General features: G+C 59.1%; 1 protein-coding gene across 1 annotated transcript in view; it reads left to right on the top strand.

Annotated features, from left to right (window-relative positions):
- The window catches only part of LOC140395715 (TOM1-like protein 1), a 111,122-nt gene that overhangs the window by 64,970 nt on the left and 31,717 nt on the right, over window positions 1-14,435 (top strand). Inside the window, 3 exon segments of the mRNA XM_072483834.1 lie at window positions 542-620; window positions 7,028-7,177; window positions 11,263-11,388. Coding sequence (XP_072339935.1) covers window positions 542-620; window positions 7,028-7,177; window positions 11,263-11,388 — 355 coding nt within the window.

The raw sequence follows: 14,435 nt of genomic DNA, 5'->3' as shown, positions 1-14,435 counted from the left end.
GTGTGCGTGAGTGTGTCTGTGTGAGTGTGTGTGTGGCTGTGTGAGTGTGTGTGAGTGTGTGTGTGTGTGTGAGTGTGTGTGTGGCTGTGTGAGTGTGTGTGTGAGTGTCTGTGTGTGTGAGTGTGTCTGTGTGAGTGTGTGTGTGGCTGTGTGAGTGTGTGTGTGTGTGTGAGTGTGTGAGGCTGTGTGAGTGTGTGTGTGAGTGTCTGTGTGTGTGAGTGTGTCTGTGTGAGTGTGGCTGTGTGAGTCTGTGTGTGTGTGTGAGTGTCTGTGTGTGTGAGTGTGTCTGTGTGAGTGTGTCTGTGTGAGTGTGTGTGTGGCTGTGTGAGTCTGTGTGTGTGTGAGTGTGTCTGTGTGAGTGTGTCTGTGTGAGTGTGTGTGTGGCTGTGTGAGTCTGTGTGTGTGTGAGTGTCTGTGTGTGTGAGTGTGTCTGTGTGAGTGTGTGTGAGTCTGTGTGAGTGTGTGGGTGTGTGGGTGTGTGTGGGGGGGGGGGGTGCTGTGGCAGCCGGGAGCGCTCATCGGTTTGTTTCTTTGACACTAGACCGAAGGACGCAGTTAAAGCTTTAAAGAAAAGAATTGCAGGAAACCGGAATTATCAAGAGGTCCAACTCAGCCTGACTGTGAGTACAGCTGCCAGCTTCTCGCTCACCCTCTCTCTGTCCCTCCCTTCCCCTCTCTCTAACCCTCCCTCACCTCCCTATCCCTCCCTCACCCTCTCTCTAACCCTCCCTCACCTCCTTATCCCTCCCTCACCCTCTGTCCCTCCCTCACCCTCTCTCCAACCCTCCCTCACCTGCTCTGTCCCTCCCTCACCCTCTCTTACCCTCCCTCACCTCTCTATCCCTCCCTCACCTCTCTATCCCTCCCTCACCCTCTCTCTATCCCTCCCTCACCTGCTCCCTGTCCCTCCCTCACCCTCTCTATCCCTCCCTCACCTCTCTATCCCTCCCTCACCTCTCTATCCCTCCCTCACCTCTCTATCCCTCCCTCACCCTCTCTCTATCCCTCCCTCACCCTCTCTTTAACCCTCCCTCACCTGCTCTCTGTCCCTCCCTCACCCTCTCTATCCCTCCCTCACCCGCTCTCTGTCCCTCCCTCACCCTCTCTATCCCTCCCTCACCCTCTCTATCCCTCCCTCACCTCTCTATCCCTCCCTCACCCTCTCTCTATCCCTCCCTCACCCTCTCTTTAACCCTCCCTCACCCGCTCTCTGTCCCTCCCTCACCCTCTCTATCCCTCCCTCACCCGCTCTCTGTCCCTCCCCCACCTGCTCTCTGTCCCTCCCTCACCCGCTCTCTGTCCCTCCCCCACCTGCTCTCTGTCCCTCCCTCACCCGCTCTCTGTCCCTCCCTCACCGGCTCTCTGTCCCTCCCTCACCCGCTCTCTGTCCCCCCTCACCGGCTCTCTTTCCCTCCCTCACCCGCTCTCTGTCCCTCCCTCACCTGCTCTCTGTCCCTCCCTCACCGGCTCTCTGTCCCTCCCTCACCCGCTCTCTGTCCCTCCCTCACCGGCTCTCTGTCCCTCCCTCACCCGCTCTCTGTCCCTCCCTCACCGGCTCTCTTTCCCTCCCTCACCCGCTCTCTGTCCCTCCCTCACCTGCTTTCTGTCCCTCCCTCACCGGCTCTCTTTCCCTCCCTCACCCGCTCTCTGTCCCTCCCTCACCCGCTCTCTAACCCTCCCTCACCTGCTCTCTAACCCTCCCTCACCCGCTCTCTGTCCCTCCCTCACCCGCTCTCTAACCCTCCCTCACCCGCTCTCTGTCCCTCCCTCACCCGCTCTCTGTCCCTCCCTCACCCGCTCTCTGTCCCCCCTCACCCGCTCTCTAACCCTCCCTCACCTGCTCTCTGTCCCTCCCTCACACTCTCTCTGTCCCTCCCTCTCCCGCTCTGTGTCCCTCCCTCACCCGCTCTCTAACCCTCCCTCACCCGCTCTCTGTCCCTCCCTCACCCGCTCTCTGTCCCTCCCTCACCCTCTCTCTGTCCCTCCCTCACCTGCTCTCTAACCCTCCCTCACCCGCTCTCTGTCCCCCCTCACCCGCTCTCTGTCCCCCCTCACCTGCTCTCTGTCCCCCCTCACCCGCTCTCTGTCCCCCCTCACCTGCTCTCTGTCCCCCCCTCACCTGCTCTCTGTCCCTCCCTCACCCGCTCTCTGTCCCCCCTCACCTGCTCTCTGTCCCTCCCTCACCCGCTCTCTGTCCCTCCCTCACCCGCTCTCTGTCCCTCCCTCACCCGCTCTCTGTCCCCCCTCACCTGCTCTCTGTCCCCCCTCACCTGCTCTCTGTCCCCCCTCACCTGCTCTCTGTCCCCCCTCACCTGCTCTCTGTCCCCCCTCACCTGCTCTCTATCCCTCCTGTTGCTCTCTTTAGTTGTTTATCAATATTCGCGGTCAATATGGTCGCCTTCCTTAATCCTAATTATGGTTGCTCTAGAGTCACCAGGTATCTCTCGATACCGCCACAAGGTTCAAACCCGAATACTGATCAAAGAGCCAATACACCAGTTAGTTAGTTCAAAGTCAATACTATTTATTTACACACACAGTAAGTACTACAGACTAAACTATCACTACTGCTAAAGCCTATACTTAGCTTCGGGTGCCCACTCAGTCAGAGGAATAATGGCCGTTGTTCCGATCTGAGGCTGCTGGGGTCAAAGTGGTAGAGGGGAAACAGCTAAGGTCAGCCGTCTGGTAGCGAGCGTTGACCTTGGACTTACTTGCTTCTGATGCAGCTGGTGCAAGGGTCTCTCCGCTTTGAGAGCCGAGTCCAAGAGAGCGATTCTCTCTTGGGGCCTTCTTCCTATACCCGAAGGGGGGCTTTGCGCGCTTTTGGGCAGGCCTTGAACTTGGCCCCAATCAATTGGGCCATTTCTTAATCATCCGCATTGATCCTGACCAATAAAGGGGTGGGTGCCCTGATGGCTGGGTGTGTCCTAGGTGGCCGTTGGCCTGGCTTGGTTTTCTGCTTTCGGTTTGGGGAACTGGCGCCGCGAGGTCTGGGGCCAGATCGGTTACTTAAGTATCTTCCTTTGTTCCCGGAGATGGGCCATCCATATGCCAATGGGCCGACAGTTTCAGTCTTGTCTGGGACCTGCGGCTCCAATATGCAGACAGGCTCTGTGCCTGCTTGCTTTCTTAACATTGTCCATTTTTCCCTGCAATCTTTGCAAATGTCCATTTTGTATTCTGGAAAGGGCCATCCCAGATGGCTACACTCCCTCACCTGCTCCCTATCCCTCCCTTACCTGCTCCCTCACCCTCCCTTACCTGCTCTCTATCTCTCTCTCACCTGCTCCCTATCCCTCCCTCACCTGCTCCCTATCCCTCCCTTACCTGCTCTCTATCTCTCTCTGACCTGCTCCCTATCCCTCCCTTACCTGCTCCCTATCCCTCCCTTACCTGCTCTCTATCTCTCTCTCACCTGCTCCCTATCCCTCCCTTACCTGCTCTCTATCTCTCTCTGACCTGCTCCCTATCCCTCCCTTACCTGCTCCCTATCCCTCCCTTACCTGCTCTCTATCTCTCTCTCACCTGCTCCCTATCCCTCCCTTACCTGCTATCTATCTCTCTCTGACCTGCTCCCTATCCCTCCCTCACCTGGCTCTGCCCTCTTGGAACTTTCTGTTTGCTCTGGCCTGACACAATTGACAGCTGTGCTCACAGAGACACTCAGCTCCATCCTGATAAACTTATAGCAATCACGCAGGATCGTAACCCTTACTCCCTCCCTACCCCTGCATCTACCTCCAGCTCTACAAGGGCAGCAGGGTAGCACAGTGGTTAACACTGCTGCCTCACAACGCCAGGGACCCGGGTTCAATTCCGGCCTCAGGTGTCTGTGCGGAGTCTGCACGTCCTCCCCGTGTGTGCGTGGGTTTCCTCCGGGTGCTCCGGTTTCCTCCCACAGTCCAAAGATGTGCAGGTTAGGTGGATTGGCCATGATAAATTGCCCTTAGTGTCCATATTTAGGTGGGGTTATTGGGTCACTTTGACGGGTGGGGGGGGTGGGTTCTTTCGAGCAGATTTGATTGCTCCGAATGGCCTTGTTCTGCACAGTAGGGATTCTGTGATTCTAATGCTCCAAGACCCCTGCAATCCATTCAGTCCAGCCTCTTGGGCATTCCCAATCGCCCCATCGTGGTGGCCGTGCCTTCAGCTGCCTGGGCCTGAGTTCCAGGACTCCCTCCCTCACTCTCGCCGCCTCTCTCTCTTTCTTTAAGGTGCTCCTTAAATGTTCCTCTTTGAGCAAATGTTTGGTGGCCTGTCCTAATATACCCTTAGGTAGTTCGGTGTCAAATTTCTTTGATTGATACACCTGCTGAACACGCAGAACGCGCTGAACACGCGGAACACGCTGAACACGCTGAACACGCTGAACACGCGGAACACGCTGAACACGCTGAACACGCTAAACACCCTGAACACGCTGAACACAATGTGTGTGCCAGCCTGGCGGTTCTCAAGCCAGGTCACTCCTGGGGGTTGGATTTGGGTGGGGGGAGATTTTCTCTCTCTCTCCCTCTCCCTCTTTCTCTTTTCCTTGCTCTCTCTTCCTCTCTCTCCCGGTACGGACTGTGGGCCACCTTCCCGTACCTAGATAACGTCACCATCTGCGGCCACGACCAGCAGGACCACGACGCTAACCTTTCCAAATTCCTCCACACCGCTAAACTCCTCAACCTAACATACAACAAGGAGAAGTGCGTGTTCAGCACCAACCGCTTAGCCATCCTCGGCTATGTGGTGCAAAATGGAGTTCTAGGGCCCGACCTCGATCGCATGCGCCCCCTCATGGTACTCCCCCCTCCCCCACTGCCTCAAGGCCCTGAAACGATGCCTGGGGTTCTTCTCGTACTACGCCCAGTGGGTCCCTAACTATGCGGACAAGGTCCGCCCACTCATTCACTCCACCGTTTTCCCCCTGACGGCCGAGGCTCACCAGGCCTTCAACCGTATCAAGGCCGACATCGCCAAGGCCGCGATGCACGCGGTCGATGAGACGCTCCCCTTCCAAGTCGAGAGCGATGCTTCAGACGTTGCTCTGGCCACCACCCTCAACCAGGCAGGCAGGCCCGTGGTATTCTTTTCCCGCACCCTCCATGCCTCTGAAATTTGGCAGTCCTCCATCGAGAAGGAGGCCCAAGCCATCGTAGAAATTGTGCGGCATTGGAGGCATTACCTGGCCGGCAGGAGATTCACTCTCCTCACAGACCAACGGTCGGTTGCCTTCATGTTCAATAACACTCAGCGGGGCAAGATCAAAAATGATAATATCTTGAGGTGGAGGATCGAGCTCTCCACCTACAATTACGAGATTTTGCATTGCCCCGGTAAGCTCATTGAGCCCCCAGATGCCCTATCCCAGCGCACAAGTGGACCGATTCCGGACCCTACACGACGCTCTCTGTCACCCAGGGGTCACCCGGTTATTTCACTTCATCAAGGCCCGCAATCTGCCCCACTCCATTGAGGAGGTCAGGGCGATCGCCAGAGACTGCCAGGTCTGCGCGGAGTGCAAACCGCACTCCTACCGGCCAGACCGCGTGCATCTAGTGAAGGCCTCCCGCCCCTTTGAACGCCTCAGCGTGGACTTCAAAGGGCCCCTCCCCTCCACCAACCGAAACACATACTTCCTTAACGTGGTCGACTCCAGATTCCCCTTCGCCATCCCTTGCCCCGATATGACGTCTGCCACGGTCATCAAAGCCCTCAACACCATCTTCGCTCTGTTCGGCTTCCCCGCCTACATCCACAGCGTCAGGGGATCCTCATTTATGAGCGATGAGCTGCGCCAGTACCTGCTCAACAGGGGCATTGCCTCGATCAGGACGACCAGCTACAACCCCCGGGGAAACGGGCAGGTGGAGCGGGAGAATGGGACGGTCTGGAGGGCCGTCCAGCTGGCCCTACGGTCCAGATATCTCCCGGCCTCCCACTGGCAGGAGGTCCTCCCCGACGCCCTCCACTCCATTCGGTCGCTCCTGTGCACCGCGACTAATGAAACCCCCCACGAACATCTCCTTGCCTTCCGCAGGAAGTCCACCTCCGGGGTTTTGCTCCCAACGTGGCTGGCAGCTCCAGGGCCCGTTCTCCTCCACAAGCACATGTGGCTCCACAAGGTGGATCCGTTGGTCGAGAGGGTACAGCTACTCCATCCATACCCGCAGTACGCCTACGTGGCGTACCCCGATGGCCGCAAAGACACAGTGTCCCTCAGGCACCTGGCACCAGCTGGGTCCCCACCCCCCCACCCCCCTTCTGCCCCGGCGCCACCCTCCCTTCCCCCAGCGCACCCCACCACAGCCCCCGCTCCAGGACGATCCGTCCCCCCTTGGTCCCACCCGGGGATGAAGATGAGGTCTACACTCTCCCAGAGTCACCGACGACCGAGCTGACACCTGCATCGCCACCGGGACTGCGGCGCTCACAACGGAGGATCAAGGCACCCGACCGGCTGAATTTGTGAACTTTGTGTTTTTGTAAATGGTTTTCCACCACCCCTGCTGGACTCTTTTGTAACAGGGGGTGAATGTGGTAGTCACCACTGTTGTATATATCACATACAAGATGTAATACGGTACGGCTCCTGTACTACAGGTACGGGGGTAGATCCCTGCCTGCTGGCTCTGCCCAGTAGGCGGAGTATAAATGTGTGTGCTCACCGAGCTGCAGCCATTTCGGAGCAGCTGCGGGAGGCCACACATCTCTGTGTAATAAAGCCTCGATTACTCTCTACTCTCATATCGTCGTAATTGATAGTGCATCAGGGTTGTTCTCTGAAATTTGAAAGTTGCCGATGGTCTACCCGACTGGAGTTAGTTCATTGATGCAAGAACATTGGAGGAGTTGGTCACCTCTGGACAAGACCCTAAAACCGTCTCTCCCTGGAATTATATTGGTGAGCTTGCAGGGATGGTGGGGTGGGGGGTGTTATTGAGGTTAATCTACTCGCTCACTCTCCTGTGATGAAGTTGAAGAATCTCAGTCATTGATTTATTTTGCCCCCTGTGTGTTTTTTGTTTCTGACCAGCTTGTTGAGAGCTGCATGAGGAACTGTGGCCCAAGGTTTCGCTCCCTGGTCGTCAGAAAAGATTTTGTGAGGGATGTACTGGCCAAGATGCTGAAACCAAAGTACAACGCACCCATCGACATCCAGAACCACATCCTCCGCCTCATTCAGGTAAGAGCGCCCATCCTGTGAATCATTCCACCGTTGACAGTCCTGCCTTCAGGCGTTCGGGACGTAAGATCCAGAATCCCCGCTTGGGAAGGGGAGGTCCTAATGGCGAGGTCAGGGAGCGGAGGTCGTGATGAGGAACAGGGCAGGGAGTGGGGTTTGTCTTGGGGGTCCGGTGGAGAAGGGCAGGCCATGGTGCAGGTCAGGGTGGAGGGGTCGGGGAGGGGAGGTCGTGGTGAGAGGTCAGGTTGGAGGGGTCGGGGAGGGGAGGTTGAGGTGGGGGGTCAGGGTGGAGAGGTCGGGAAGGAGAGGGGAGGTCATGGTGGGGGGGTCAGGATGGAGAGGTCGGGGAGGGGAGGTCGAGGTGGGGGTCAGGGTGGAGAGGTCGGGGAGGGGAGGTCGAGGTGGGGGGTCAGAGTGGAGCGGTCGGGGAGGGGAGGTTGTGGTGGGGGGTCAGGTTGGAGAGGTCGGGGAGGGGAGGTTGAGTTGGGGGTCAGGGTGGAGAGGTCGGGAAGGGGAGGGGAGGTCATGGTGGGGGGGTCAGGATGGCGAGGTCAGGGAGGGGAGGTCGTGGTGGGGCGTCAGGGTGGAGAGGTCATGGAGGAGAGGTCGAGGTGGGGGGTCAGAGTGGCGAAGTCGGGGAGGGAGGTTGTGGTGGGGGGGTCAGGGTGGAGAGGTCGGAGAGGGGAACTCGTGGTGGGGGGGTCAGGATGGAGAGGTCGGGAAGGGGAGGTCGTGGTGGGGGGTCAGGGTGGAGAGGTTGGGGAGGGGAGGTCGTGGTGGGGGGTCAGGTTGGAGGGGTTGGGGAGGGGAGGTCGTGGTGGGGGGTCAGGATGGAGAGGTCGGGGAGGGAAGGTCGTGGTGGGGGGTCAAGGTGGAGAGGTCGGGGAGGGCAGGTCGTGGTGGGGGGGTTAAGTTGGGGGGGTCAGGGTGGAGGGGTCGGGGAGGGGATGTCATGTGGGGGGTCAGGATGGGGAGGGGATGTCGTGGTGGGGGCGTCTGGGTGGAGGGGTCGGGGCAGGAGGTCGTGGTGGGGGGTCAGGTTGGAGGGGTCGGGGAGGGGAGGTTGTTGTGGGGGGTCAGGGTGGAGGGGTCGGGGAGGGAGGTCGTGGTGGGGGGTCAGGGTGTAGGGGTCAGGGAGGGGATGTCGTGGTGGGGGGTCAGGGTGGAGGGGTCGGGGAGGGGAGGTCGTGGTGGGGCGTCAGGGTGGAGAGGTCATGGAGGAGAGGTCGAGGTGGGGGGTCAGAGTGGCGAAGTCGGGGAGGGAGGTTGTGGTGGGGGGGTCAGGGTGGAGAGGTCGGAGAGGGGAACTCGTGGTGGGGGGGTCAGGATGGAGAGGTCGGGAAGGGGAGGTCGTGGTGGGGGGTCAGGGTGGAGAGGTTGGGGAGGGGAGGTCGTGGTGGGGGGTCAGGTTGGAGGGGTTGGGGAGGGGAGGTCGTGGTGGGGGGTCAGGATGGAGAGGTCGGGGAGGGAAGGTCGTGGTGGGGGGTCAAGGTGGAGAGGTCGGGGAGGGCAGGTCGTGGTGGGGGGGTTAAGTTGGGGGGGTCAGGGTGGAGGGGTCGGGGAGGGGATGTCATGTGGGGGGTCAGGATGGGGAGGGGATGTCGTGGTGGGGGCGTCTGGGTGGAGGGGTCGGGGCAGGAGGTCGTGGTGGGGGGTCAGGTTGGAGGGGTCGGGGAGGGGAGGTTGTTGTGGGGGGTCAGGGTGGAGGGGTCGGGGAGGGAGGTCGTGGTGGGGGGTCAGGGTGTAGGGGTCAGGGAGGGGATGTCGTGGTGGGGGGTCAGGGTGGAGGGGTCGGGGAGGGGATGTCGTGGTGGGGGGGTCAGGGTGGAGAGGTCGGAGAGGGGAGGTTGTGGTGGGGGGTCAGGGAGGGAGGTGTCAGGGAGGAAGGTCGTGGTGGGGTGTCAGGGTGGACGGGTCGGGGGAGGGGAGATTGTGGCGGGGGGTCAGGGTGGAGTGGTCGGGGAGGGGAGGCGTGGTGGGGGGTCAGGTTGGAGGGGTCGGGGAGGGGAGGTTGAGGTTGGGGGTCAGGGTGGAGAGGTCGGGAAGGCGAGGGGAGGTCATGGTGGAGGGGTCATAATGGAGAGGTCGGGGAGGGGAGGTCGTGGTGGGGGTCAGGGTGGAGAGGTCGGGAGGGGAGGTCATGGTGGGGGGGTCAGGATGGAGAGGTCGGGGAGGTGAGGTTGAGGTGGGGGGTCAGGGTGGAGAGGTCGGGAAGGGGAGGGGAGGTCATGGTGGGGGGGTCAGGTTGGAGAGGTCGGGGTGGGGAGGTCGTGGTGGGGGTCAGGGTGGAGAGGTCAGGGAGGGGAGGTTGTGGTGGGGGGTCAGGTTGGAGAGGGGAGGTTGAGGTGGGGGTCAGGGTGGAGAGGTCGGGAAGCGGAGGGGAGGTCATGGTGGGGTGGTCAGGATGGCGAGGTCAGGGAGGGGAGGTCGAGGTGGGGGGTCAGAGTGGCGAAGTCGGGGAGGGGAGGTTGTGGTGGGGGGTCAGGGTGGAGAGGTCGGGAAGGGGAACTCGTGGTGGGGGGGTCAGGATGGAGAGGTCGGGAAGGGGAGGTCGTGGTGGGGGGGTCAGGGTGGAGAGGTTGGGGAGGGGAGGTCGTGGTGGGGGGTCAGGTTGGAGGGGCGGGGAGGGGAGGTCGTGGGGGGGGTCAGGATGGAGAGGTCGGGGAGGGAAGGTCGTGGTGGGGGGTCAAGGTGGAGAGGTCGGGGAGGGCAGGTCGTGGTGGGGGGGTTGAGTTGGGCGGGTCAGGTTGGAGGGGTCGGGGAGGGGAGTTTGTTGTGGGGGGTCAGGGTGGGGATGTCGTGGTGGGGGGTCAGGGTGGAGGTGTCGGGGAGGGGAGGTCGTGGTGGGGGGGTCAGGGTGGAGAGGTCGGGGAGGGGAGGTTGTGGTGGGGGGCCAGGGTGGAGGGGATGTCGTGGTGGGGGGTCAGGGTGGAGGGGTCGGGGAGGGGAGGTCGTGGTGGGGGGTCAGGCTGGACGAGTCGGGTAGGGGAGGTCGTGGTGGGGTGTCAGGGTGGAGGGGTCGGGGAGGGGAGATTGTGGTGGGGGATCAGGGTGGACAGGTCAGGGAGGGGAGGTCGTGGTGGGGGGTCAGGTTGGAGGGGTCGGGGAGGGGAGGTCGTGGTGGGGGGGTCAGGTTGGAGGGGTCGGGGAGGGGAGGTTGAGGTGGGGGGTCAGGGTGGAGAGGTCGGGAAGGCGAGGGGAGGTCATGGTGGGGGGGTCAGAATGGAGAGGTCGGGGAGGGGAGGTCGTGGTGGGGGGTCAGAGTGGAGAGGTCGGGGAGTGGAGGTTGTGGTGGGGGGTTAGGTTGGAGAGGTCGGGGAGGGGAGGTTGAGGTGGGGGTCAGGGTGGAGAGGTCGGGAAGGGGAGGGGAGGTCATGGAGGGGGGGTCATGATGGAGAGGTCGGGGAGGGGAGGTCGTGGTGGGTGGTCAGGATGAGGAGGGGAGGTCGTGGTGGGGGCATCTGGGTGGAGGGGTCGGGGCTGGAGGGTCAGGGTGGAGGGGTCGGGGAGGGGAGGTTGTGGTGGGGGGTCAGGGTGGAGAGGTCGGGGAGGGGAGGTTGTGGTGGGGGGTCAGGGTGGAGGGGTCAGGGAGGGGAGGTTGTGGTGGGGGGTCAGGTTGGAGGGGTCGGGGAGGGCGGTCGTGATGGGGCGTCAGGGTGGAGGGGATGTCGTGGTGGGGGGTCAGGGTGGAGGGGTCGGGGAGGGGCCGTCGTGGTAGGGGGTCAGGGTGGAGAGGATGTCGTGGTGGGGGGTCAGGGTGGGGGGGTCAGGGTGGAGAGGATGTCGTGGTGGGGGGTCAGGGTGGGGGGGTCAGGGAGGGGATGTCGTGGTGGGGGGTCAGGGTGGGGGGGGTCAGGGAGGGGATGTCGTGGTGGGGGGTCAGGATGGAGGGGTTGGGGAGGGAGGTCGTGGTGGGGGGTCAGGGTGGAGTGGTCGGGGAGGGGAGGTCGTGGTGGGGGGTCAGGATGGAGGGGTTGGGGAGGGAGGTCGTGGTGGGGGGTCAGGGTGGAGGAGTTGGGGCTGGCGGTCGTGGTAGGGGTCAGGATGGTTCATGGCCTAAGTCTATATTGTGTTCTGTGTTGCAGACTTGGGCAACCACCTCACAGGGAGCAGTCAATGTAAGCGATGTGCAGGAACTCTACCTGGAGATGAAACAGAAAGGATTAATATTCCCAACTGCAGATGAGGAATCCACTCGTTCCCGGAAAAGTGTAAGTGGTAAAACCAGCTCTCACTAACCAAGCTGAATTCTTTCCAAAGTCACCAATATGGGGGTAATTTCTAGGCACGGGACAAATTCCACGGGGGAGGAGGTTTAAATCTTGCGGGGGGGGGGGGGGCGGGCGTTTAATTTCTTTTTAAAAAAAATAAATTTAGAGTACCCAATTAATTTTTTTTCCAATTAAGGGGCAATTTAGCGCGGCCAATCCAACTACCCTGCACATCTTTGCATTGTGGGGGTGAAACCCACGCAGACACGGGGAGAATGTGCAAACTCCACACGGACAGTGACCCAGAGCCGGGATCGAACCTGGGACCTCAGCGCCGTGAGGCAGCAGTGCTAACCACTGCGCCACCGTGGCTCCCCGCAGGGAGGGGGGATTAATCTCAGAGGTGTTATTTCCTGCTGGTTATTCTTGAATTAATTGAATAAGAATCCACGCAGGGAAAAGTACTTAGAATCGGAGTTGACCATTTGAGATGCATAGGGATTGTTTTGAAAGTCATGGACAGGGGATCGGGCTAGTACCTGTGTCCTTGCATCGACAGGATGTGGACTCCAATCCCCAACTTACAACCTGTTTCACCTCTCAAACCCCCCGTAAAGAAAATCCCAAGGCTTTGTATCCATAAATAAAGAGCAAGAGGGTGGCCAAGCAGAGGGCTGCAGGGAGAAATCTATGTGTGGAGCCAGAGGAAATGGGCGAGGTACTAAATGAATACTTCACCAAAGAGAAGGAATTGGTAGATGTTGAGTCTGGAGAAGGGTGTGTAGATAGCCTGGGTCACATTGGGATCCAAAAAGACGAGGCGTTGGGCGTCTTGAAAAACATTTAAGGTAGATAAGTCCCCAGGGCCTGATGGGATCTACCCCAGAATACTGAGCGAGGCTAGAGAGGAAATTGCTGGGGCCTTGACAGAAATCTTTGGATCCTCACTGTCTTCAGGTGATGTCCCGGAGGACTGGAGAATAGCCAATGTTGTTCCTCTGTTTAAGAAGGGTAGCAAGGATAATCCCGGGAACTACAGGCTGGTGAGCCTTACTTCAGTGGTAGGGAAATTACTGGAGAGAATTCTTCGAGACAGGATCTACTCCCATTTGGAAGCAAATGGACGTATTAGTGAGAGGCAGCATGGTTTTGTGAAGGGGAGGTCGTGCCTCACTAACTTTATCGCGTTTTTTGAGGAAGTGAAGAAGATGATTGATGCAGGTCGGGCAGTAGATGTTGTCTATATGGACTTCGGTATGGCCTTTGACAAGGTCCCTCATGGTAGACTAGTACAAAAGGTGAAGTCACACGGGATCAGGGGTGAGCTGGCAAGGTGGATACAGAACTGGCTAGGTCATAGAAGGCAGAGAGCAGCAATGGAAGGATGCTTTTCTAATTGGAGGGCTGTGACCAGTGGTGTTCCGCAGGGATCAGTGCTGGGACCTTTGCTCTTTGTAGTATATATAAATGATTTGGAGGAAAATGTAACTGGTCTGATTAGTAAGTTTGCAGACGACACAAAGGTTGGTGGAATTGCGGACAGCGATGAGGCGTGTCAGAGAATACAGCAGGATTTAGATCGCTTGGAGACTTGGGCGGAGAGATGGCAGATGGAGTTTAATCCGGACAAATGTGAGGTAATGCATTTTGGAAAGTCTAATATAGGTGGGAAATACATAGTGAATGTTAGAACCCTGAAGAGTATTGAAAGTCAGAGAGATCTAGGTGTACAGGTCCACAGGTCACTGAAAGGGGCAACACAGGTGGAGAAGGTAGTCAAGAAGGCATACGGCATGCTTGCCTTCATTGGCCGGGGCATTGAGTATAAGAATTGGCAAGTCATGTTGCAGCTGTATAGAATCTTAGTTAGGCCACACTTGGTGTATAGTGTTCAATTCTGGTCGCCACACTACCAGAAGGATGTGGAGGCTTTAGAGAGGGTGCAGAAGAGATTTCCCAGCATGTTGCCTGGTATGGAGGGCATTAGCTATGAGGAGTGGTTGAATAAACTCGGTTTGTTCTCGCTGGAACGACGGAGGTTGAGGGGAGACCTGATCGAAGTGTGGAGGTTTTAGTTCAGACGGGCAGCATGGTCGGCACAGGTTTGGAGGGCTGAATGGCCTGTTCCTGTTCTGTACTTTTCTTTGTTCTTAATCTGTGACTCCATGGTCCAGTTGACCTGTTTACACACCATAGCCAACTGCAAGAGTCTTGGCTCATGGTCAAGCCAAGGGAAACGATCAGAACTTCCTCGTCCGTGCCAGCAATGACTAGCCCAGGCCAGCTGGTCACTGCCCATTCCCACAAACTGGCACCATCTCGTTGTTTGCCAGTATTATGGGCACCTTGAAGATTTAACGGAATGGGATAGAATTGGGTCTGAGGTAGAAAGAGAGGAGGGAGGGAGCGTGTGTACGCTCGGGTCGGAGAAAGGGAGAGTGTGCTGGGGGTGGAGGAAGTGAGAGAGTGCTGGGGTCAGAGAGAGAGAGAGAGAGTGGTGAGGTCAGAGAGCGAGAGAGTGCTGGGGTCAGAGAGCGAGAGAGTGCTGGGCTCGGAGAAAGAGAGAGAGTGCTGGGGTCAGAGAGCGAGAGAGTGCTGGGGTCAGAGAGCGAGAGAGTGCTGGGCTCGGAGAAAGAGAGAGTGTGCTGGGGTCAGAGAGCGAGAGAGTGCTGGGGACAGAGAGCGAGAGAGTGCTGGGGTCAGAGAGCGAGAGAGTGCTGGGGTCAGAGAGCGAGAGAGTGCTGGGGTCAGAGAGCGAGAGAGTGCTGGGGTCAGAGAGCGAGAGAGTGCTGGGGTCAGAGAGCGAGAGAGTGCTGGGGTCAGAGAGCGAGAGAGTGCTGGGCTCGGAGAAAGAGAGAGAGTGCTGGGGTCAGAGACCGAGAGAGTGCTGGGGTCAGAGAGCGAGAGAGTGCTGGGGTCAGAGAGCGAGAGAGTGCTGGGGTCAGAGAGCGAGAGAGTGCTGGGGTCAGAGAGCGAGAGAGTGCTGAGGTCAGAGAGCGAAAGAATGCTGTGGTCAGAGAGCGAGAGAGCGAGAGAGTGCTGGGGTC

This window comes from Scyliorhinus torazame, chromosome 18 (genome assembly GCF_047496885.1).
Source record: "Scyliorhinus torazame isolate Kashiwa2021f chromosome 18, sScyTor2.1, whole genome shotgun sequence".
Lineage (NCBI taxonomy): Eukaryota > Metazoa > Chordata > Chondrichthyes > Carcharhiniformes > Scyliorhinidae > Scyliorhinus > Scyliorhinus torazame.
The sequence above is the reverse complement of the archived record's forward strand: the minus strand, read 5'-3'. Positions and strand labels throughout refer to the sequence as shown.